This window comes from Cervus canadensis, chromosome 1 (assembly GCF_019320065.1).
Source record: "Cervus canadensis isolate Bull #8, Minnesota chromosome 1, ASM1932006v1, whole genome shotgun sequence".
Classification (NCBI taxonomy): domain Eukaryota; kingdom Metazoa; phylum Chordata; class Mammalia; order Artiodactyla; family Cervidae; genus Cervus; species Cervus canadensis.
Window position 1 is genome coordinate 69,289,981 of NC_057386.1, and position 17,375 is coordinate 69,307,355.

General features: G+C 41.0%; 1 protein-coding gene across 2 annotated transcripts in view; it reads right to left on the reverse strand.

Annotated features, from left to right (window-relative positions):
• The window catches only part of ARHGAP10 (Rho GTPase activating protein 10), a 358,134-nt gene that overhangs the window by 221,090 nt on the left and 119,669 nt on the right, over positions 1 to 17,375 (reverse strand). For both annotated transcript variants that reach the window (XM_043484882.1, XM_043484888.1), the window contains exons 4-5: positions 15,985 to 16,056; positions 1,020 to 1,121 (exon numbers count right to left, since the gene is read on the reverse strand). In XM_043484882.1, the coding sequence (XP_043340817.1) occupies positions 1,020 to 1,121; positions 15,985 to 16,056 (174 nt within the window). The remainder of the gene's footprint in view (positions 1 to 1,019; positions 1,122 to 15,984; positions 16,057 to 17,375) is intronic.

The following is a 17,375-nucleotide window of genomic DNA, read 5'->3' on the forward strand; positions in this document are numbered from 1 at the left end:
CACATGTAACAACTGCAGGGCTCTCTGCACAACATGGGAAAGGAGAGCATGCAGCCGCCTTCAGACAGTATTGTGGTCAGGATTAGAGGGTACAAAGGGCCTTTCTCTTTTACAGACCATCAAACACCAGTAAACATCAGCCAATCACATTAGACAGACAAAAGAAGATGCGCCATGTGGTTAATGCCAAAATAACCACACACATACACACAGAGTTTGCAACTAAATCTGTAACATTTAAACACAACCCAGGTTTACTCTACAACATTGTCATTTTGTACATTACGCCTGGATCCCTTATGTGTTTAAAAACAAACAAATACACGGGGAAGAAGTCACACTTCTGTGGGATGAATCAGGATCTTTACAACTGAAAATAGCATTATGTTTAAGGAAGGCATATGTTCCAAATTGTAAACAACTGAGTTTCCATTCAAGGGTGTGAGTGAGGAAAAACAAGTGGCAGGGAATTTAGAAAGAAAACAGAAAGAGAAAACGAGAGAGAAGATATACATTCCTTTCTCCTTACATACGGCTCTCTCCAAAAGAAACAAGTCTATTAACACAAGTAAAACAGATGCTCTCTTTCCAAAGAAGCTTAAAAACTCCTGAATCTTCAGCATTAGGTAAGATTAATGCTGCCTTCACATAAAAGCCAAATGGTATAGGAGCTTATTTAATTCACTTTTTCAACACATCTTGAAAGTTAATTAATAATCTATTCCTGAAAATAATATATCTATCCTCAGTTATGCTAGTTAAAATGGTTGTTCCTGGGAAAATACACTCAGAACCAAAACTTCTAATACTCAACCCACACTGCATTAATCACTCTATAAGGTCTTATTTTGTCTTATTCCAAAAGAGCTTTTTTTTAAAATTCATGGCGATACCTAATCATTTTTTCCATCTCTAATAAACCTAGATAAAACATTTTCAAAAGAAAAGCTCATTTAAAAAATGACATGCACTGATTATTAAATTTTACAAACAAGTTAAAAGAAAAATAAAAACAATACCTCTTGCAAATGTGAGTCTTTCTTTTTTGCTGATAAATTCAAATGCTTATCAATTAGGCTATAGTTCCTTTCAGTCTCTTTGTCAAACTTCTTTTTTTCTTCCTACAAACAGGAAAAACATAGACAAATATGATTAAACATGGGGGAAAGGCATATACACAGTCAATCGACTGGGAAGCTCAAAATATGAAAAATATCCAAAAATAAAAGAAAGTACCATGAAGTGTGAAAAAGTTATCTGGAAAATCTATCTGCAGCCAGGCCATTGTTTATTAATCATCAAGACAGCATTAGACTGAAGAGTCACTTATCTTTTTGCTTTTTCCTTTAATGAACTTTTTTTTCTAGCTTGTTATTTTCAACCCCTCATACCTATCAGTGTTTGGAATTAATGCCATTCACTTGTCCATTTAAAAAAAAAAATTCTGGGCATACACACTGAGGAAACCAGATCTGAAAGAGACATGTGCACCCCAATGTTCATCGCAGCACTGTTTATAATAGCCAGGACATGGAAGCAACCTAGATGCCCATCAGCAGACGAATGGATAAGGAAGCTGTGGTACATATACACTATGGAATATTACTCAGCCATTAAAAGAATTCATTTGAATCAGTTCTAATGAGATGGATGAAACTGGAGCCCATTATACAGAGTGAAGTAAGCCAGAAAGATAAAGACCAACACAGTATACTAATGCATATATATGGAATTTAGAAAGATGGTAACGATAACCCTGTATGCAAAACAGAAAAAGAGACACAGATGTACAGAACAGACTTTTGGACTCTGTAGGAGAAGGCGAGGGTGGGATGTTTCGAGAGAACAGCATCGAACATGTATATTATCAAGGGTGAAACAGATCACCAGCTCAGGTGGGATGCATGAGACTGGTGCTCAGGGCTGGTGCACTGGGAAGACCCAGAGGGATGGGATGGAGAGGGAGGTGGGAGGGGAATCGGGATGGGGAACACATGTAAATCCATGGCTGATTCATGTCAATGTATGGCAAAAACCACTACAATATTGTAAAGTAATTAGCCTCCAACTAATAAAAATAAATGGAAAAAAAATAATAATAATAAAAATTTAAAAAAAAAAATTTAGGATGAAAACATAAGACCATAAAGCTTCAAAAAGCAAACTTGCTACAGATATGGGCATAGAAATGGAATTCACGTAAAACTGAGTAAGTTTTGATCTATGCTTAAAAATTATTTATAATTGCCATTAGGAGGAGGGGGAAGAGAAACACATCTTGGGGAAAAAAACCTTCCCTAATTGTCTAATATAAATATAACAAGAAAATCTCTGACCAGAAATGTCAACTACTTACCCAAATTTCAGCAGTGATTTCTATAACACTGTCTAGAATATTTATCAATAGGTCCACAAAGCCTACAATTATACTGACATACTTCTACTGAGATCCTTTGGTTAACATTACAAACATTTCTCAGGCACTGCCAAGAAATAGTATTTGTTTTCCTTTTGCTAGAGTAGCTTTTAGAGAAAACAAGGAACCAATCTTTTTAATACGGTGGAGACAACCTCCCCCCAAACTGCCTGCCAACATAAGTAGATTTTTCAGAAACATTTCTGAGCACCAGTGAGCTCACATGATGTTCTCCTGCTGTCAAAATGTTTCTATTAACTTCAAACTCTCCCCAACTCTCCAAGGCCTCCTAGAAAGGAACGTTCCCTATTTTCCAGCTTCTATTTTATAAAGTCAAAAATAATGAACTGTCCCAGCTTTTTCTGGCATGATCTTCCTATTAAGCAAAAGGGGTAAATAAAGCACAAAAGTTGTATTTCTCCGCATTTATCATCATTTTTTCACTGCACGGGACACACTGGCAACGAAGCTCTGCCGGCTCACTAAAGGCTCAATAACCCCCACACTGACCACGAAGACACAGACTCAGAACTGACACTTCTCATCTCTACTCCAAGTAATTAGCAACTAGCCGCACATCTTCAAGGGCAAAAACAAAACAAAACACTGAACAATATAAAACCTTAGTTTTTCTCTTCAAAAGATCAGGGGACTTCCTTGGTGGTCGAGTAGTTAGGTAGGACTCCACACTCCCACAGTGGGGGGGTGCGGCTTCCACCCCCGCTCTGGGAACCAACACCCCACATGGCCCACACATGCCCTTGTGTGGTGTGGCCAAAAAAAAAAAAAAAAAATACAGCCACAAAACCTAAAATTTTTTTTTTTAAAGTATCAGAATTCAGTTTTGTCCTAGTTCATTCTTAGAGCCAATCCTAAAATTCTGTAATCCTACCGTTCACCTATACATGAGAATGGTCAAACTTTCACTGAAACGGAAGCATTTTTTCTCTTTATGCCCTAGGTTTAATTTACAACTTTTTTTTTTTTTTTACACTTAAGGCATTAATATTACATGGTTACTCCCTCTTTTCTGCTTTTTATGATGACGCACTTCCTGAATGATTTTAATGACTAACAGAAAATAAACTAAATGGAACATATGGCCACTACTTTAAAAATCTCCACTATTTTTAAAAGTTCCTACTGTAGAGTGTGCACTGGACTAGATGTCAGAAGACGCAGGTTCCAGTGGCCACTATGAGCCTGTGGCTCTGCCCCCGGGGTCGCAGCCTTCTCTGAGCACCAGCTTCTCAGGTTGAAAACCAGGCAGGAATGGAGGTAACACAGCTGCATTGACCACAAGTACGTGGCAACACAACATCATGTGGTTAAAAACGCTTACTATCTTTGCAGGTTAGTATTCAGAGAATACTGAAGACGTGTTTACTCCTTTGATTTGATCTGAATCACAGGAGGGGACAAAGGAAGCAATGATGCTACAGTCAGCAGTCAAAACACCCAGCACATGCGGAAATAGTGGGATATGTAAATGAGGACATGGGTTAAGTCTGGAATGAAAGAAAATGGTGCTATCAAGCCTCTGTGAAGAAAGAATCTAGCCAAGAAACAACATCACGCCCACCAATTTGAGTGAAAATACATTTGTTCATCTTTGGTATGATACTATACAAATGCTGCTGTGTTTTCTTTTTGAACGTTAAGACTCAGATAATTGTCTCTCCTTGCATTTTTTTCTCAGCGTCACTATAGAATATTCTGTTTTTTTGTACTCATGTGACTTTGGGCACTTAATTATGAATTTTAAAAGGGGCTGTGTTCAACTAGCATTCAATAAAGAACAGAATCTTTTCTTCAACATTGCAATATAGGATGCACATAACACATATGGATTTATACATACATATACGTACATGTATATATATATACACACACATATATACACACACACAAATATAAAATAAATTCGCCATAAAAGGGAACAAAATTGAGTCAGTTGAAGTGATACAGAGTGAAGTAAGTCGGAAAAACAAATATTGCCTATGAACACATATACCTGAAAGCTAGAAAAATAAATATTGATGAACCCGTTTGCAGGGCAGGAATAAAGGTGCAGACAGAGAAAAGACTTGTGGAGATAGATGAGGCAGGAGAGAGTGGGGCGCTGAAATATATACACCACCACAGGTGAAACAGATAGCTGGTGGGAAGCCGCTCTGTGACACGGGGGGCCCAGGCTGGCACTCTGTGATGACCCGGAGGGCTGGGACGGCGGAAGTGGGAGGGAGGGTCTCCAGAAAGGGGATGTATGTATCCACATCGCTGATTCATGATGGTGTACAGCAGGAACGAAACACGGTAAAGCCATCATATTCCAATAAAAAATAAGATAGAGTAGTATGAGACAAAAGGCTCTACAAGGATCAAATTAATACAATGAAAACTGTTTTATGAAACAGCATTACTCAAGTGAGTCTGGGTCAAGCTGGAAGTAAACTCGGTAAGGAAAAGTGGAGGCAAGGGCTAGCCAGCAAGCCCACATCTGTGTTAGAGAGACAGGCAGGCAGCCATTACAGAGCCCCAGCGGACTTTTGCCATGTGGAACCATAAGCCCAGTATTTAAGCTGCTCCATTCATTTTTCTGGAACAGCTGAAAGACTCACTGATTTTTAAATGGTGACAGCAAAAAAAAACTTATGTTTTAGGTTTAACATGAGTCAGTTAAGTCACTCAGTCCTGTCCGACTCTTTGAGACCCCAAGGACTGCAGCACGCCAAGCCTCCCAGTCCTTCACCAACACCCGGAGCTTGTTCAAACTCATGTCCATCAAGGCGGTAATGCCATTCAACCAGCTCATCCTCTGGCATCCCCTTCTCCTCCTGCCTTCCTTCAATCTCTCCCAGCATCAGGGTCTTTTCCAATGAGTCAGTTCTTCACATCAGGTGGCCAAAGTATTGGAGTTTCAGTATCAGTCCTTCCAATGAATATTCAGGACTCCTTTAGGATTGACTGGTTTGATCTCCTTGCAGCACAAGGAACTCTCAAGAGTCTTCTACAACACCACATTTCAAAAGCATCAATTCTTTGGCACTCAGCTTTCTTTATGGTCCAGCTCTCACATTCACAAATGACTACTGGAAAAACCATAGCTTTGACTAGACAGGCCTTTGTCAGCAAAGTAACATCTCTGCTTTTTAATATGCTGTCTAGATTGGTCATAGCGTTTCTTCCAATGAGCAAACATCTTTTAATTTCATGGCTGCAGTCACCATCTGCAGTGATTTTGGAGCTCAAGAAAATAAAGTCTGTCACTATTTCCATTGTTTCCCATCTATTTGCCATGAAGTGATGGGACCGGATGCCATGATCTTAGTATTTTTAATGTTGAGTTTTAAGCCAGCTTTTTCACTCTCCTCTTTCACTTTCATCAAGAGGGTCTTCAGTTCCTCTTCACTTTCTGCCATAAGGGTGGTGTCATCTGCATATCTGAGGTTATCGATATTTCTCCTGGCAATCTTGATTCCAACTTGTGCTTCATCCAGCCCAGCATTTCACATGAGGTACTCTGCACCTAAGTTAAATTAGCAGGATGACAATATACAACCTTGACATACTCCTTTCCTGATATGGAATCACTCTGCTGTTTCATGTCCAGTTCTAACTGTTGCTTCTTCACCTGCATAAAGATTCCTCAGGAGGCAGATAAGGTGGTCTGGTATTCCCATCTCCTTAAGAATTTTCCACAGTTTGTTGTGATCTACACAGTCAAAGGCTTTGGCATAATCAAACAGCAGAAGTAGATGTTTTTCTGGAATTCTCTTGCTTTTTCGACAATCCAGTGGATGTTGGCAATTTGATCTCTAGTTTCTCTGCCTTTTCTAAATCCAGCTTGAATATCTGGAAGTCCATAGTTCACGTACTATTGAAGCCTGGTTTGGAGAATTTTGAGATGAGTGCAATTGTGTGGTAGTTTGAACATTCTTTGGCATTGCCCTTCTTTGGGACTGGAATGAAAACTGACCTTTTCCAGTCCTGTGGCCACTGCTGAGTTTTATAAATTTGCTGGCATACTGAGTGCAGCACTTTCATAGCATCATCTTTTAGGATTTGAAATAGCTCAATTGGAATTCCATCACCTCCACTAGCTTTGTTCATAGTGATGCTTCCTAAGGCCCACTTGACTTCACATTCCAGGATGTCTGGCTCTAGGTAAGTGATCACACCATCATGGTTATCTGGGTCATGAAGATCATTTTTGTACACAGTTCTTCTGCGTATTCTTGCCACCTGTTCTTAATATCTTCTGCTTCTGTTAGGTCCATACCATTTCTGTCCTTTATTGTGCCCATCTTTGCATGAAATGTTCCCTTGGTATCTCTAATTCTCTTGAAGAGATCTCCAGTTTTTCCCATTCTATTGTTTTCCTCTATTTCTTTGCACTGATCACTGAGAAAGACTTTCTCATCTCTCCTTGCTTCTCTTTGGAACGCTGCATTCAATGAGTATATCTTTCCTTTTCTCCTTTGCCTTTTGCCTCTCTTCTTTTCACAGCTATTTGTAAGGCCTCCTCAGACAATCATTTTGCCTTTTGCATTTCTTTTTCTTGGGGCTGGTCCTGATCACTGCCTCCTGTACAACGTCACAAACCTCCATCCATAGTTCTTCAGGCACTCTGTCTATCAGATCTAATCCCTTGAGTCTATTTGTTACTTCCACTGTATAATCATATGGGATTCGATTTAGGTCATACCTGAATGGTCTAGTGGTTTTCCCTACTTTCTTCAGTTTAAGTCTGAATTTTGCAATAAGGAGTTCATGATCTGTGCCACAGTTAGCTCCCGGCCTTGTTTTTGCTTTCTGTATAGAGCTTCTCCATCTTTGGCTGCAAAGAATATAATCAATCTGATTTCGGTGTTGACCATCTGGTGATGTCCATGTGTAGAGTCTTCTCTTGTGTTGTTGGAAGAGGGTGTTTGCTATGACCAGTGCATTCTCTTGGCCAAACTCTGTTAGCCTTTGCCCAGCTTCATTTTTACTCCAAGACCAGATTTGCCTGTTACTCCAGGTATCTTTTAACTTCCTACTTCTGCATTCCAGTCGCCTATGATGAAAAAGACATCTTTTTTGGGTGTTAGTTCTAGAATGTTTTACAGGTCTTCATAGAAGCATTCAACTTCAGTAAGCTAAACATGAGTAAGCCAAACAAAATGTTTACAAGTTAAAAGATGGCTCATGGGAAGTCAGATTGTAATGTTATAAAACCACACATGCCAAAAAAAAAAAGTGAAGAACAATTGTTACTTAAAACAGAATAACCAGTCAAATAAGATGTACACTATGTAAACACAAGAGTAATTTTTAAATCTAAGAAACAAAACTTACTCAGTTTTAATATATTAGAAATAAACATATATATGAAAGAAAAGGAAAGTCAAAGCATTAATCACTCAGCTGTGTCTGACTCTTTGTGACCCCATGGACTATATCCTGCCAGGCTCCTCTGTTCATGGGATTCTCTAGGCAAGAATCCTGGGGTGGGTGGCCATGCCCTTCTCCAGGGGATCTTCCCTACCCAGGGATCAAATCTGGGTCTCCCACATTGCAGGCAGATCTTTACCACTTGAGCCACCAGGGAAGCCAAAAACACATATACATAGTACATATATTTAACGGTGTCATAAAAAATCATGGAGTAAAAACTATTATTCAACTAATGGTGTGGTATAACTGGTTAAGTAGTTGGAAATAAAAAGAGAACCATGTCTCAAATCAAAATTAATTCCAGATGGACTGAAAGAGTCACAAGTAAAAAATGAAACCAAAAAACAGCATTTTCATCAGCTCTCAGAACAGAGAGGAATTTGTGAGGAAAAGAGAAACAGAAAAAAGAACTTCTAGATATCAAAACTATACAATAAATAAGGCAAAGGGCCAACAATTGGCAAGGAAAAGATACAATTAATATGGAAGAAAGAGAGTAAACATTCCTAACACATAAAATATTCTTTATGAAGCAATTTTTTGCTCAAAGCATACATTACCCCTCCACAGAAAAATTAGTAAAGAATACAGAAAATTCACAGAAGTTTGAAAACACTTGTAAACTATCCACATTTACTAGAATATTTTGTTTCGTCTTAGAAGAAGGGGAAATTTTTAAATTACCAGGTAACTTTTCTTTCTACATATTTTTGGTATTTTACAAATTTTCTAGGATGAGGAAATGAAAAGACTTTTATTTTCAGACTATGAACAGCAAATAGTAAGGCCCAATTAGTCTAGACAAGAGCTTAAATACGTTCTTAGAGATTCCAACTCTCTTTTTATTTAAATAAAATGTGGGGGTAATGCCCACACGTGGGCTTCCCTGGTGGGTTCAGATGGTAAAGAGTCCACCTGCAGAGCAGGAGACCTGGGTTCAGTCCCTGGGTTGAGAAGATCCCCTGGCAGAGGGAACAACCCACTCCAGTAGTCTTGGAAAATCCCAAGAACAGAGGAACGTGGCAGGTTACAGTCCACGGGATCACAGAGTCGGACTCGACTGAAGCGACTCAGCATGACGGCAATGCCCACACTTACAAGAAATGAAACTCGCAGCACATGTAACACGCTTGGCAGGAGCACTTCTTCCTGCATATGCAGGCCAACCCGAGTTCTGAGATCCCCGCTCGTCCCCGCTGGTCCACCAACAACTCACAACCCCGGTGAAATGCCACCTCTTCCACGAAGCGCTCCTTGACTTCTCCAGGGGGAAACAGCCCCCTCCCCCAACTCCTGCACCAATGTCACCTCTCCTCGACAGTCCATTTGCCCTATCCAACCCACACCCTCTCCCGTCTTTAAGCCCTTTCAGCCTCTCCAAAGTGCTGAGAAGTCAGCCTTTATCCCCGCACCTGGTAGATGCCCAGGGAACACTGGCCAGAGGACACAGGAAGGTGGAAGCCTCTGGCTGCAGAGGCACCGCCACTGAAAAACTGCCCCTGCTGGCTCCTCAGCACTCGCTCCCAAGTCACCAACCCATCACCTGAGCACTGTCTGACCAGGAGGGCCACAAGCCACAGCACTTGAACCTGGCAGGCAAAGAGTGGAGTAAAACCTAGGCAGTTGTTAGCAAGCCGACACAAAGCAAGTCACAAAGGGGATCATAAAAGAACTGCAACCGTGTCTATGCCAGGCCCTGCGCTAAACTCCAGAAATATGTCATCAAATGCACCGACGCCTTATGATAACCTTCGGGGACAGGTGAGATGAGCCCCATTTTAAAGACTGGGAAACTGAGGCTTAGAGGCCTTAAGTAACTTGCCCCAAATCCCAGAGATACTTAAGGGGCAGAAATACAATTCAAAAAGAGGGACAATCGGGTCCAAAACTGAGATGATAGGCCACCACACAGAGCACCGATGCTTTCTCTTGTTGGAGCACTTTTTTTTCATTTATTAACATTTATTTATATTTGGCTGTTCTGGGTCTTCTCTGCTGCACGGGCTTTCCTCCAGTTGTCCAGAGCGGGGGCTACCCCCCAGCTGTGGCGCACAGGCTTCTCCTTGTGGTGGCTTCTCTTGCCGTGGAGCACGGAGAGCGCTCAGGCTTCTGCAGTTCTGGCTCCCGGGCTCCAGAACACAGGCTCAGTACTGGTGGCCCATGGGCTTGGTTGCTCCAAGGCACGTGGGATCCTTCTGGATCAGGAATCAAAACCCACATCTCCTACACTGGCAGGCAGACTCCCCACCACTGAGCCTCCAGGAAAGCCCGAGGGCACTTTCCACAGTGTGTGTTTATTGGTTTGTTTTTTTTAACATCTTCCCCACAGACTCGCCGATTTCTTAAAGACTAGACAGTGTTTTAATTCACAGTTGTAGAGTTAAGTCCCCTACACACAAATGAGCTGAGATCCAAGAACATGCTCCTAAGTCCAATTTGTCCCTAAGTCCAACCAAGTTAGCCTATATACCCAACTAACACAATCAGCTAAATAGTACTGTACTGTAACAGGTTTGTAATACTTTTCGCACAAAAAGTATATAGCAAACAAACACAGAAATAAAGAAAACAGTTTTAATCTTACAGTACAGTATCTTGAAAAGCGCAGTAGTACAGGACCCTGGCTGGCATACAGGGGCTGGCATGGAGTGAACAGGCAGGAAGCGTTAGTACCAGAGGAGACAGAGGAGGTGGGAGATGGTGGAGTTGAAGGATCGTCAGCAGTAGGAGATGAGGGCAGGCTGCAAGTTCACTCATGCCTCATGCTGACAGAACGCATGGTCACATCTTTGAAAGTTTCCAACTTAAAGGTTCGTAAGTAAGGAACTTAATGTATATCCCAGATGTACTTACCATGTATCTCATACTGTGCCATACAATAGGCCTGATAAGTGGTTTTATTATTGTAATACTAAAATAAAAGAAATGTGATTAAGTCACACTTTTTATGCTCTATCAAACATAATTGAGAAATTATTCAGACTTGCTTTTTTACCTGTATTTTGCAGTCATTTACAGAATCTCAGGAAGTCAATTTCTATTCAACATTTATTCACTAAACACAGCCTTGAAAAGAGGTGAGAGTCTGGTAATGGCTGGGCTGCTAAGTTTTAATTTATGATATAAACATTTACTCTTACATTAACTCTTGCAGTTAATCTTTTTATTCTATTGACTAAAACAGGACATTTTGCGTGCTTAGTCATTTCAGTCAAGCCTGTCTCTTTGTGACCCCATGGACTGTAGCCCACCAGGCTCGTCTGTCCTTGGGATTCTCCAGGAAAGAATACTGGGGTAGGTCGCCATTTCCTTCTCCAGGGGATCTTTCTGACCCAGGGATCGAACGCGGGTCTTCTGCATTGGCAGGCAGATTCTTCACAAGCTGAGCCACCAGGAAGCCCCAGAGTTTGAACAGGCTCTATAAACTATCCATAGCATTTTGCTGTATCCATTTGATACTGGCATGCCGCCACTTTCAGAAAAAGAGCAACTTTAAGTTCTCCCAACTGATACTGCCCCACTGCAACCCTTAGCAAGTTCCAGTACTTCTTGGAGTTTGTACACAACACACTTGACTCTGATGCTCTCTGGCACCTGTATTAGTTTCCTGTGGATAAACCAACAGTCAACGAGCAATGGTTACCGACAAAGTGTATGCAGACACTTGGGAATAAGTGGCAAGCTTCTAGGGAACGCAGAAGAGTTTCAGAGGACGCAAAGCTGAGGGAAGCCAACAGGAAAACTCCGAATCGCTGGGACACAGCACAGACCCACCTGTGCTCTGCAGTGGGAATTGGGTCTCTCTACACAGAGGTAAGAACCTGGCAAGCACAGGAGAAAAAGTGGCAGAACCTACAGGATGGAAGTTGAAGCTCAAACCAAACAGACATGGCTGATGGAGAACATATCCAAATAGAAGCGAAAACAGCAGAAAAGAAAGATCCAGTAACTCCTAAAAAATTCTATTCATAAAAGCCACCTGGCAGTTTCGATTACATTACAACCACAAGTTCCCATGTCATTGGGATTCGGGAAACTGGAAATAGAAGTACAGGGAACTGAAAAAGTTTCCGTATAAAGTCAAAGGGCAGTAACCTTTGCAGATAGGGAGCAGAAGATGAACATTTTGACAAGGATATCCAAAAACTTCTTCTGTGGTCAGCTTTTAAAGACTTTGTTTTTTCTCCCCCACATGAAAACAGTTTCACGGTCCTTTCTAAAAGATCTTCATGCTTAGAGAATACAGTTATTTTTTAAGTATCCCAAGTAAGTAAACAAACCAGTGGAACAAGAACATGTGATTGTTCTTGATTGGTGTTTAGGAAGCACAGATGGAGAAAATCAAATATCCAGACTATAAACCCTTTTCTGGTTCTTCTAAAATAAAGGGTGAAAGTGAAAGTGTTAGTCGCTCATTCGTGTCTGACCTTTTGCGACCCCATGGACTAGCTCGCCAGGCTCCACTGTCCATGGGATTTCCCAGGCAAGAATACTGGAGTGGGCTGTCATTTCCTCCTCCAGAGGATCTTCCCGACCCAGGGATTGAACCCATGTCTCCTGCATCTCCTGCATTGGTGGGCGGATTCTTTACCACTGAGCCACCTGGGAAGCCAAGAATTAAGGGTAGAATTGGTTTATTTATTAGATAACTTAAAGTCAGTCAGAGTGGAGGTTGGTAGAAAACAAAGAAATTATTGTGGTTCAGTCGCTAAGTTGTATCCAACTCTGCAACTCCATGAACTGCAGCATACCAGGCTTCCCTGTCCTTCACTGTCTCTGCGAGCTTGCTCAGATTCATGTTCATTGAGTTGGTAATGCCATCCAACCATCCCATCCTCTCCTTCTCCTCTTATCCTCTTTCTTTCCCAGCATTAAGGTCTTTTCCACCGAGTCAGGTCTTCGGATCAGGTGGCCAAAGTATTGGAGTTTCAACATCAGTCCTTCAAATGAATATTCACAGTTGATTTCCTTTAGGATTAACTGGTTTGAGCTCCTTGCTGTCCAAGGGACTCTCAAAAGTCTCCTCAAACACCACAATTCAAAAGCATCCATTCTTCAGCACCCAGGCTTCTTTAGGGTCCAACTTTCACATCCATACATGACTACTGGGAAAACCACAGCTTTGACTATGGTCGGTAAGTGATGTCTCTGCTTTTTAATATGGGTACCTAGGTTTGTCATCGCTTTCCTTGCATGGAGCAAGCATCTTTTAATTTCATGGCTGCAGTCACCATCTACAGTGATTTTGGAGTCCAAGAAAATAAAATTTGCCACTGTTTCCACTTTTTCCCCATCTATTTGCCACGAACTGATTGGACCGGATGCCACGATCTTAGTTCATTTCACATGCTAGCAAGGTAATGCTCAAAATCCTTCAAGCTAGGCTTCAACAGAGCATGAACTGGGAACTTCCAGATGTACAAGCTGGATTTAGAAAAGGCAGAGGAACCAGAGATCAAATTGCCAACATCTGCTGGATCATAGAAAAAGCAAGGGAATTAAAAAAAATATATATACTTCTGCTTCATTGACTAGGTGAAAGTCTTTGACTGTGTGGATCAAACAAACTGAGGAAAATGCTTAAAGAGATGGGAATACCACACCACCTTACTTGCCTCCTAAGAAACCTTGCAGGTTAAGAAGCAACCTTTAAAAAAAAAAAAAAGAAGCAACGTTTAGAACCAGTCATGGAACAACGGCCTGGTTCAAAATTGGGAAAGGAATACATTAAGACTGTAATATTGTTACACTACCTACTTAACTTATATACAGAGTATATTGTGCAAAATGCCGGACTGGATGAATCCCAAGCTGGAATCAAGATTGCTGGGAGAAATATCAACAACCTCAGATATGCAGATGATACGACTCTAATGGCAGAACATGAAAAGAAACTAAAGAATCTCTTGATGAGGGTGAATGAGGAGAGAAAAAAAGCTGGCTTAAAACTCAACATTCAGAAAACAAAGATCACTGCATCTGGCCCCATCACTTCATAGAAAATAGATGGGGGGAAGTGGAAACAGAAAATAAACAAGCATAGTCTTTTCTCTTAAAGATTTAACAACCTAATAAAAAAGACAGATGTATATATGTCACTATATAACCTAGAAAGTTATCTTTCTCTTTTTACTATAATAAGCAAAACTGCCAGCAAAAAAAAAAAGAAAAAAGGCTACTCCCTGTGACTCACAATGATGGGGCCTCCTCGAGGTATGACAGTCAACACACACACTGTACTGAACAAGAGTGTAGGGTACACCCTTCATGAACTTTAAGCCAGGAACACAAGAAAGAAAGAAAGAAATGGGACTTCAGGGTAGATTTTGGCCACTAAATAGCTCAAAACATAGACTAAAGGCGTTAAAATAATTAAACCTTTTAATATGGCCATTTATTTTTGCAAACTGCTTGCAGACTTTACAGCTGAGCCTTGAACAACGCGGAGGTCAGGGCATCAGCACGGGAACAGCCGAAATCCCGAGTGTAACTTACAGTCAGTCTGTCCTCAGTGTACAAGGTTCTACATTCGCAGATTCGACCAACTGCAGATCCTGTAGTAGTATTTACTGGTGAAAAATATCCATGTAGACCCACACAGTCCACACCTGAGCTGTTCAAGGGTCAACCACACAGCATGCGAAGCTGGGCAGGTTTGTGGAGGAGAAGGAATCAAGAGAAAATCTGAGGCTAGAAATTTCTAAAAACCTGATCAGTAAATGAATAGGAAATACATTTATTAATAAAGTCACATCCATGTTTCATTTCCATAATATAATATCTGTCCACCACCACCCAACGTTTACATTCAGTGCCTCCCAATGAAATGTTCAAAGAGAAAGTACCAAGGTATTCAAGCTTTAAAATAGCCTAAGAAGACTGGAGAAAACAGAATCATTAAAGTGCAAAGCAGAGCAGTCAGATCCCTGGCCTGTCATTTTACATAAGAAACTAAAGCCAATTACTTGCCCAAGGACAGAAATGTGAAGCCAGACCCCCAAAGTCCTGCTACAAGTCAGCAGCTTCACGCAGCTCAGCAAACAATCCTAGGATGAGGAGTCGGGGGCATCCCCACTGACCTCCACTGAACACACAGCCCTTCACCGAAAACTATGCTGAAAAGAAGTGTCTAATATATTAACAGGTCACTTGAAGAACTGAGTCCATAAAAAGCTGGCCCTTTCTGGGCCCATTTGTATAGCTATAGCCATGGAGACCACAATGTTTATTTACAGAAAAGGATTTTAATAGTTTACGAAGGGTAAAAAAAAAAAACAAAAACCTCACATCCCCAAGGTATGAGGTTTTGAAAAAACAATACAAACATAAAAACTCTCTTTTCTACTTAAAACTGATATTTTCATTCCCTTCTCCTTGGGCCAAGCCAAAAATGCTCAACAACACTTAGATGCTACTTTTTCCTCCCTCAAGTACATGCACAACCTTCAGGAAAGGCTGATGGACATTATTTCTCTGAACTAATTTCAAAGCTCAGTTCACAAACCTCGCAAGCTGCTTAATACATCCCAGGCTCCCAGTGGCAAAGTTGCAGCAGGACCCCCAGAAATCCTGGCTACATCTCAGAGCTTCTGAAAGCTGAGTCTGTGGTTCGCTCACTTTTAAGTCCCCAGCACCCGTAACAACACGAGCTCGTAACAGAAGTGTGAGAAACGTGCATTAAACGGAAGCAAGTATAGCACAGTAACCGGGTACTCTCTCTCTAGTTTCAGCGGCATGCCGGTGTAGCAGCACTTATAACCTTCATCTCGTATGATGCTACACTCTGACACCCAACTGAGGCGGACACGGAAATCAGTGCCCTCTTGACGGAGATAAGATGCTTGGCACAGGGTAAATGTGCTGTTTGGTGAAAGATATTTTTAAAACTCTATACGAGAAGGTGTAGCCAAAGACGAGTACGAGAGGTTTTACCGTCCAGTCCCGGTGTTTTTGCTTTGTTTCCACTTTCAGATTCCCCCAAAGGGGATACAACACATTTGACACATGAAACAACAGACATTGGTCTCCAACAGCCCCTTCCGGGCTGTTAAGTGTGAAGTGAGCGTGTGCTCCAGTGGCAGAGGTCTCTACGCTGGCTGTTTACAAGTGTGCTCAGATTAGACACCGACCTTGACAGCTCCGAGTTGCTCTTTTCTGAATTTTTCCAAGGGTTTAATCAGGGTTTCGGTGACACTTAATGCCTGGAGAACAAGAGCGATAACAAAAGAGCAGAGCATTAGGTTTCCAAAAGGGAAAAAGTGAGCTTTCCATTCCCCTCTTCCACCCCGCCCAGAAGCAAAACGAACAGCACACTGAACAGCTTTATCTCACCCTGCCAATGTGGCCATTAAATCACTGCTAAATTTATTAACACACCAGATCTCCATAAATATTTTCAGGGAAGAGGAGGTGGGGCAAAGCGCCAGGGAAATGTGCAACCCAACCCCAACACAGCCCTTTCTTCAGAGACACAGCAAGAGGGTTGGCTTCAAACAACAAAGGGGTCTATCACATTCATTAACAGAACACTTCTGTTTGAGGGTTTGTTGCTTTTTTTTTTAATCCTTCTGCTCAGAAATTTAAAAGTCAATGACGTTCTTTTATTAGTGATCAGACTACATTACACAGAGGGCTAGGTTTGTGGCTACAAGTTTAAATGTACTCAGACTGCCCTTCATCACTGAAAATTTCTCATAAGGATTTAGGCTGTGCCAGCAAAACAGAGTCACTTGGAGCTCAGTCGTCCAAATATTAGAGGAGTTGGCAAGGTCACCGTGACAGGAACCACACACAAATGCCACCCACAACCTCACTCGTTCTTATACTGGCTGATTTGGGGCTTGTCATTTTAATACAGAATCTACACAACAGTTATATGTGGAATCAAAAAAGACAATAAACTAGTGAATAAAACAAAAAAGCAGCAGACTCACAGATATAAAGAACAAACCAGTAGTTTCCAGTGGGGCAAGGTAAAAGGGTAGGGGCAACAAAAGGGTAGAGAATTAAAAGGTACAAACTATTAGGTTTAAAATAAGCTGTAAGGATATGTTATACAAAATGGGGGAATACAGTCTACTTTCTAATAACTATAAAGGAAATTTAACCTTAAAATTGTAAATTACTATATTATACACCTGTAAATATAATATCACTGTACATAAACCATATTTCAGTTTTTTAAATTTCAATAAAAATTTTAAAAAATCTACAACAATGCTGAAAATGCACAAGGGAATATTTACCTAAGGAGAATGTATTTAACCACAATATGCTGGTGACTAGTGTTCTCACCATTTCAAACAGGTCCAGAATAGAATCTCAGTAGAACCTCAAGACACTTTACAACAATGTACCACCCCTCTTTTTACAAAAAAAAGGTCCCCAGAAATCCAAATTTAAGATTACAGAAAAAAATAAGTGACTTAGAATACGAAAGCAATCTTCATTTAATCCCCTAGGCTCCTTTGCATTGTTTCATTATGTAAGGGTCTCTCCCAGGGACCATTCATCCAGAATC